Source organism: Alosa alosa, chromosome 15 (assembly GCF_017589495.1).
Source record: "Alosa alosa isolate M-15738 ecotype Scorff River chromosome 15, AALO_Geno_1.1, whole genome shotgun sequence".
Taxonomy (NCBI): domain Eukaryota; kingdom Metazoa; phylum Chordata; class Actinopteri; order Clupeiformes; family Clupeidae; genus Alosa; species Alosa alosa.
In genome coordinates this window covers 14,049,413-14,058,002 of record NC_063203.1, presented here as the reverse complement: position 1 = coordinate 14,058,002, position 8,590 = coordinate 14,049,413, and the positions used below count along the sequence as shown (strand labels likewise).

The 8,590-nt window shown below is 42.6% G+C and overlaps 1 protein-coding gene across 8 annotated transcripts in view; it reads right to left on the bottom strand.

Moving 5' to 3' along the window:
* Window positions 1–7,785, bottom strand: part of LOC125308911 (glutamate receptor 4) — an 82,631-nt gene extending 74,846 nt beyond the window's left edge. For 4 of the 8 annotated variants that reach the window (XR_007196014.1, XM_048265558.1, XM_048265560.1 and 1 more), the window contains exons 1-2: window positions 7,158–7,784; window positions 5,711–5,869 (exon numbers count right to left, since the gene is read on the bottom strand). Coding sequence is in view for 7 of the 8 variants with exons in the window: in XM_048265558.1 (XP_048121515.1) it covers window positions 5,711–5,869; window positions 7,158–7,245 (247 nt within the window). In the remaining variant the exon portion in view is untranslated. Of the gene's footprint in view, window positions 1–5,710; window positions 5,870–7,157 lie in introns of all 8 variants that reach the window. The other 4 variants (XM_048265559.1, XM_048265563.1, XM_048265557.1 and 1 more) reach the window with 4 other exon arrangements.
* Between the last annotated feature and the right edge of the window lie 805 nt (window positions 7,786–8,590).

Below are 8,590 nucleotides of genomic sequence, written 5' to 3'. Positions count from 1 at the left end.
ACCCATTGGCAGAACTTTGTCACATCCTACTGTGTCACACCCACATGTGTAAGAACAACAGAAAGAGGAGCCCTTCTGGAAACCAACATGGCACAAATTCAAGAGAAGGTCTTGTCATCGTTTTCTTAAATAAAATGAAATTCAAATTCAAATCCAAATCGAAAAATTATTTTTGAAATGTACAAGCATCACGAGTACAGATTCATTCAAAGAGCACCATTTGCAAAATATTCAGTAAGAAGAAATAGCAAAATGACAAGAACCTCCAACAAAAGAGTGAGACATGAAACTATCTCCAAATGAACTTGATTTAACCCAAATCAAACAATAATTTAAAAAGCCTCCCAGGGTGCTCCATTCAATTCCTAAATCCCAAGAATGTTTGTCTTCCTCATTTACCTGCCGCCAGAATAAACATCCCAATCACACTAAAATCAGCTTGACATACACAATCACACACACACACACAAAGAGACCAACACACAATACTTTAGATAGTCAAGGGCCTTACATTAATGCTCCTCATGAAAAGTTCAATAGCTTTACTTTTTAATTAGCCACAGAATCATTGAAATGAGATGAATCAGTGCCAGGCTTAATAAGATGTTTGATCAAGCCCGGCCACTTCTGTTATTCACAACGCCAGTGATGTGTGATAAAGACCATTTTTAACCGAGACCGACTGCTAATGGAGATGTTCTGTCACACACTGCATACTTGTATACAACCTAAAGGGATTGGTGGAATTTCTTGTTCAAAACAGCAGAATAGGGGCAACATGGGAATTGTAGTCCACTGTAAGTCGACTGCTACATTTAATCACTTTGTATGCATGCTATACCGGGCCACCAACCGTGAGTGAGGTGGAGCAGACAGCTGCAGGCACAGCACTGAAGTGAGCTGAAATAGGCTCTCACACACCCTGACCCAGCAACCTTCAGTGGGCTCCAGATCAAGCCGCTTAGACAGCTCCTTTGACGAAGGTCCTTGGAAATGGGCAAGGGAGCCAATCAATACACGCTACAATCACTAAAGGAAACTTCACCCTACCTCAGAATAATGACATATGGGAACAATCATATGGGAAATGAATGTACTTCTGTTCTGCCTCTATCTATCTTTCTGTCCTGCTGATAAATCCATTGAGGAGTAATTTATTTGACGCAAGTGGTACAGAAATAAGAAGGCACAGTTCACCAGTCACTGAGGTGTAATTTAGCATCTGGACATCTGAAATTTTAAAAGATGAATACATATTGGCTGCATTATCTCGCGAAGGTACATTAAAGACAATATGATGCATTTCATCTTCAGTCCCAGGTTGTTTATTGGCTTGTCATCACCATCAGTGTCCATAGTAATGGCCATTGCTATCATCATCACGGCATCATCGTTATAACAATTATGATTAAAGGTTCCTCATTGTAAGTACCACATATTTACTGAACTGAGGCATAACACTGTCATACGTTTATTGCCCGTTACATAACTATTATATTCTCACTGTGTCAATCCATACTAACCTATCTTGCTGTCATTTACAAAAATAGACTCCACATGAATCCAGCGCTTGCGTGCGAATTGATCGGATTAAGTTTTAAAACTGTGCCTACTATTAGATACACAACTTCAGTCTGAACCCGTTGGCAGAACTTTGTCACATCCTACTGTGTCACACCCACATGTGTAAGAACAACAGAAAGAGGAGCCCTTCTGGAAACCAACATGGCACAAATTCAAGAGAAGGTCTTGTCATCGTTTTCTTAAATAAAATGAAATTCAAATTCAAATCCAAATCCGAAAAATTATTTTGAAATGTACAAGCATACGAGTACAGATTCATTCAAGAGCACCATTTGCAAAAATATTCAGTAAGAAGAAATAGCAAAAATGACAAGAACCTCCAACAAAAGAGTGAGACATGAAACTATCTCCAAATGAACTTGATTTAACCCAAATCAAACAATGGCCCCCAAAAGCCTCCCAGGGTGCTCCATTCAATTCCTAAATCCCAAGAATGTTTGTCTTCCTCATTTACCTGCCGCCAGAATAAACATCCCAATCACACTAAAATCAGCTTGACATACACAATCACACACACACGCACACAAAACACACTATCATTTCATCATGAATCTCATCCCTTGTTTGGTGTCTTCTCTCTCAATCTGTTTCTTCTTTAGTCAATTATTGTCTCTCTTTCCCCCTCTCCCTCCCTCTCCCTCATATTCTCTGTCTCATCCACTCTCTTGTCCCTGTCTCTTTACCCTTCCTCTGCAATCGCTTAAATAGTCTCTTGTTCTTCTGCTCAATTGTGAAAGACTCAACCCCTACTGCGAATCTCTGACAGCTTGCACAGTGGTGGCAACCCACACCAGCACTACAAATGATCACAAACACTAATAGATGCACTAAAAGGACTGACTGTCATCTAACACCAGTGCCTCGAATACACACACGTAGATGTGAGTAAAAGATTGTTTTTTTTTTTTTCTGTTTCCCTCCCAAGCTGACTGTCATCCTCCCAGGAGGAAACTTCTTCCAGAAGAGGCTCAGCGCTGTTCTTCGGCTTTCCGCGAGACAAAGGCTGTGAGGGATGAAGAGGGAAAGAAATTCTTTGGACTCATAATGCGGCCGAGGAAGAGCATGGCAATCAAAGATCCTTGATTACTAGCAAGATAGAGCAACGTAATTCGTTACTATGGGAGCAAAACGGGACAGTTCCGGTCTGCATAAGTGGGAGTGTCACCTTACGTCACTAAATAAACTTTCTCTCTTAATAAGCAATAAGAACAGATAAACCTTATTGTGTTCACAGTATTATTGTCTATAATCATGTATGATACCAATGAATCATTCTTTAGGACATGATATGAATAATTTAATTAGTCATATGAACCGGAATTAGCTAGCTAGCTAACGCTAGCTTAAAATGCTATACAAGTGGATGGGAGTAGCTATGGCAATACAGCTATGCGCTAACAAGTGACTAGTAGTTGAAGGACTTCGCTTAAACTTAATATACTGTTGCAAATTCACTTGAGTATAAACTATTCACTTTTAACTAATGTAAGTAATGTTATTCAGCTAGTTGTCATTTCAAAGAAATTACACGCCTCCGCTTAAAATTTTACCTTAGCTAAGAGGATAGCTAGCATGCTAACAACCGACAGTAACTGGCAGCAGCATGGTCTGATATTAAGTTATTTTATCACAAATCCGAACGCTAAAAAAATTGCACTTTTTAGGCTTGAAATGATCCCAAACACTTAGATTATGACAAAATTTCCAAAAAATCCCTCAACAAATCCAGAAAGACATAATGACCAATTTATTGGTAAAATTCCACAAGTCTCCATTGACATTAGTGCAGCGAGGGTTTACTCTGGTCTGCATAAAGGGGGATTTTCCCCCCTCCCCCTTGCAATAATCGAACGCGGAAATTGTCGAACGTTTGCGCCTCTCGCTCCGCTTTAACCCTCTCTGTGGCAATCTCTTTATATTGCTGCTTTCTTCAAACTGCATCTCAAGGTCAGAGCAATTCTGCTCATACCATGGCTTGCGCCCACTTCATTTAGCCATTGATTTACACACCATTTTCCAAAAGCAGAGAGAGAGAGAGAGAGAGAGGCATGGTTATACTTTTTCATTCAGTGCCTGAGGAATCAAAAGATAGTCGGAACTAAGTAATAACTGCATGGATCATCCCTCTATTTCTCAACAGCAGCATGACCCTGTAATGGTGATGACTGCTAAAAGTGCTGGGCTGGAGCCAGATAGGAGATAAGACGAACTGCCAGAGGAGGAGGCAGGGTGGAAGAGAAGAGAAAGAGGAGAGGAGAGGAGAAGAGAAAGAGAGCAAGAAAAAGAGGAGTGAGACAGTGGAGAGCATAAAATAATGAAATCGAGTAATCCTTGGACCAGATCCTAACAAAGTATGAATCTAACCAGATGTTGGAAAAACAACAAAGGATATGTCTGACCAACCTTTCTGCGGAAATACATCAGAATAGGGGTACTGATCACAGTTCTGGCTGCTTTCAAAAAGCTGCACTAATTTCTTGGTGCTGAATCAGAGCTCTGCGGCAGAAATCTCCATATGAAATAGAGATATTCTGTAGCTGTCTTCTCCATCAGAATGTCTGTTGTGGTTTGCCAGGGGGGTGATTTTTTTCAGCAATCATAGGTCTCAACTTGAAGCCTATGAATCATTTCTCTGTGAATCTTTGAATTATGAGATCTAAACATAGCGACTAACCTCACTAAACCTTTAGGTCTTGCAGAGCACTAGTCAACACTACTTAACACTAATCCGTCTTCTTTTGTAAGGAAAGCCAGCCTGAAAAACAACACCTGCACTACAGCGAAGGCTCTGAGCCTCTAAGTAAACTTCAGTACCGTGCTTTGCCCGAAGAAGAAGGACCAAGACCTGAACGCTCATTAAAATATAACAGTCACTAAACACCATCTGTTTGAAAAGTAGCCTATTTTAACTGTGTTATTACATTTCAAGCTAGTCTAATGGCACAGATAATTTTATCACAACTTTGCCAAACAGCTAATTATGTTGTGTTATGGCAGCCATTTGGTTAGGTAGCAAGGCAGAGCCTTTGCCAGCATCTTGTTTAATAACCACTGATATAAATAAAAATGAAGAGGGAGACGAACTGAAAGAAAGACTGATAGAGAAGAAAAAGAAGGACCTAAACCTAGACACCTAGTGCCCCACTTTCTTTACCTTAAACCCACTACCCCAGAATCCAGCTAACAAACACCTCCATAACCATCACCATCTTTATCAACCTGAAACCCACTTACTGATAAGAATCCAGACATCAAATCATCTCCATAACCAACACCATTCTTTTTAACCTTAAACCCACTTACTGATAAGAATCCAGCTATCACATCATCTCCATAACCAACACCATCCTAGGTGTGTCAATTCCCTACTTCCTGGTTGTATCTATTCCCTCTGCATCCCCCAGAACCAGAAGCGAGAGGTCCCATGGCAGACGTGCACCCTCGCGTCGTGTCGCCTCGCTCGGCCCAGGTAAGAGCAGCGGGGGCCCTGGCAGACGGCTTGCCCCTGAGCCAGCCAAAATCCACTCCGTCACACCTCCCACCGGCTTTATCTCACACGCCAAGCAGACACGCAGTGGTAATGAAATAAAAACACAGGCCCACCAGGGAGGCCTTTCAGCCCCATACACAATGAGGGACTTAGCACACACTCACTAACACGGAGAGAGGGGGGGGGCAGAGAGGGGGGGGGGGAGGGGGGGGGAGAGAGAGAGAGTAGAAAAACAGAGAGGAAGAGTGGAAAAAGATTTGATATGGCATGAGATTGAAGGATTCTCATCAAATCGTACCTAATGGTGCACACCAGCAATCCACATGGGGATTTGAAAACTGTTTGTGTTTGTGGCCTAAAGTGTGTGTGTGTGTGTGTCTGTATGCGCATGAGTGTCTGTGTGCTCTCTCACATTTCTGTCACAGGGGACCAATGATACACTTTCTCTTCAGCAGCCATCACACGAATACTCACTTTTTCGAGGACATATATATATAAGCCATCAACCAACCAACCCTACAACCAACACCAATCCCATTTCTCTTACTTCTGTTCCTACACACTCCAGTTCCCAACCCCCCACCCCAGCAACTCCTGTGTGCCAGTGATGATGATGGAAAAACAGCTGTCACTCACAGGCATTGGTGACGGCGAAACTGTTGGCTGTCTCAATATTGTCTACGTGAGGCACCAGGTTAAAGGGAGCCTCTGTAGCGTTGGGGCTGGTGTTGTGCAGAAAGATGGCCAGGCGAAAGGCTGTGTATTCCTGATCGGTGTTTCTGATGAAGAGTCCCCCTGCAGAGATGGAGAGAAAGAGAGGGGGGGAGGAAAGAGGGGAGGAGGGGAAAAGAGCACATACTGAGCAAAGCAATCATCTCTCTCATAAAAATGGCATGTCATTTATTAACGACTACAAAATATACCAATAAATACTGTACATCAGTCTCAATATATGACCGCGTGTTTTCGTGTTTGTTCCGTTTTATAAATTGCTTCAGACAGTTTCATCATAATCTATCGAAGTAAATTGAATTTGCATCTGGAATCGGCTGGCATGCACTAAATCTTTTAATTATTGTTCGCATTTGAGCAAAAGGCGGTATGGTGCGGTCCAGTTCGATATTCCTTCAATTAGTATCCCTTTTGGATTGGATTTGAAAGCGTTCACTCATACAGGGGAGTGTTGTGTGCATTGCAGTGATATGTAAATGCCATATGAAATGAAAGGAGGTGTTTGGCGATTTCACTGGACCATATTTAGCGTGTTAACTTTATCGGCAGGGCTGTCAGAGGCGAGAGGATGTGTCAGAGACCGGAATCTCATTAAATCGCCTTCTGCCCAGACCGTTGCAAGGCGAGATGCACTGACTGAATAAATTAAATAGCACTAATTTTGATCTAAGCGGGGCAGTGTGCTCAACTGTTATGCTTGCGTGTTTGTGTGTCTGTCTGTCTGTCTGTGTTTGTGTGTCGGTGCGTGTGTAGGCTATATGTTTGCTCGTGTGTCAGTGTACGTGTGCCTGCTTTCCCGTTTACTTGTGTTTGTATTAGGATAGAGGGGAGCAGGGCGAGTGGGTTGGGGGGCGGGGTAGGGGATATTAATCTAAAGCAAAGCAAGGCAAGTGAGCGAATCGTGTGTAATGCGAAACTTTCATCCGAGTCCAGTAGTGTGATGGAGCGTCCAGGATAGGCATCCCGCGCTAACACGGTCTGCCAGTGAGAATACTGCAGTGGCGCTTTCGTACGGAAAGGAGCGGAACAAAGCGAACTAAAACATTAATGAGCTCAGGACGTCTAGCAAATAAAAAAAACGAGATTAAATTGCAGTAAAAAGACTACAGCAGGAATAACGTGTCTTATTTCAACGCTCTGCATGCGGAGGAAACAATTATAAATAATCTCTCTCATTATGACTCATGATTGATAACGTTCAGTGAATGCACTTCGGTCTTAATGAGCAAGGGTAAAATAAATGATAAATCCTCTTAACAGAATGTACGGAGAAAGTATTTTACGGGTACGAAATTGCACCACCAAGTACAACTGAGAAACCACACGTTCTGTTTTAATTGGCTTTACTTACCGATTTGAACGCTGCTCGGAAAAGCCCCCATTGCCATTTCCCAAAAGCCAGCAAATACCAAGATCAGCTGTAAGTAAGTAATCCTCATTTTCGTTGCATTAAAAGCTGTCGGGAGACATTGAGGATGGTGACACGCGGAGAGAGCAAGAGGAAAAGAGAAAGAGAAAGAGGAAAAGAGAAGGGAGAAAAATATAGAGATTGAGTTTTAACAATCCATGGTTGCTGTATTCTCCCCGCAGTGTCCACAGCCGCTGGAGAAGGCTCTGTCCGGCTCACTAAACGTTACACATGTAAGATGGGGGAGAGGGAGAGCGAGAGACTCGCCAGTGGTAAGGAGCGTCTAGTGGCTGCAAGGAGATATTAGACATGCGCTCTCTCTCTCTCTCTCTCTCTCTCTCTCTCTCGTTCCCTATGTCGTTCTCTCACTCTCCGGCTCTCGTGTTCTTTCCTATTACATTTACAAAACACTCGCCTTCCCTCTTCAGTTCCACCTCGATGAATCCCTTTTCACTGCGAATCAGGCCGTTTCATTGATAAAAATATCGAGTTTAGAATGCGAAATTGTTATATTCCCCGCTGTTTTACCATGTTGTCATTTTCATGTGGTTGCCGATGAATATCATTGCGCTGAGTGTGTTGTGTTTGTTTGCAGTCTGATAGGTTTATACAGCGCTGTCATAATGATAATTTTGGTCACAGCAGCTCGTTCCGCTTTAGCACAGTCTCTCTCTCTCTCTCTCTCTCTCTCTCTCTCTCTCTCTCTATTCGCATGTGAATGGTGTGTGTCTGTGTGTGTGTGTGTGTGTGTGTGTGTGTGTGTTTCCAAGCGCGCCAATAGGCTATAACTTTTACTGCCCGTCTCTCGGTGCCAGACTCATCTATCTCTGCGCTTCCATTAGAAAACATGGCACAACAACCCCCTTGCCCTCCCGGGGAGACGGAGGTATGGAGAATGAAGGAGCCAGACTCTTAAAGCGCCATAACCCTTTAAACATCGGACCGGTCAGCACACACAGCTAAAACTGCAATACGTCATTTCAACCCCAAAAGCATTTCACCCTCTTTGACTCAATTCATGAACACTGGGCAGTCTTGGAAATCACTCACCACTCACTTTCAGAGCAGCATCTATTTTTGTGTGTTACTGTAAATAATTAATGTGACTGGCTATTTGTTTGTTCTATTTTTTGCACAACTGTATTAAAGTGGTCAACATGAATAAAAATCGGAAAAGACATGTTTTTATCCATCACTGCGTATACTGTCATACCGCTAGGATGATATGACGATGGTAGTCCCAGCTGTGCCCACAAACCCATTTATAATCGTTAAGGCCTCTGGTTCAAGAGTGTGATGTTGTCTAGTCACGAACATTTTACCCATTTGTCAAGGATCGAAATACCTTGAATTCGTCTCTTAAACGAGGCATTGAT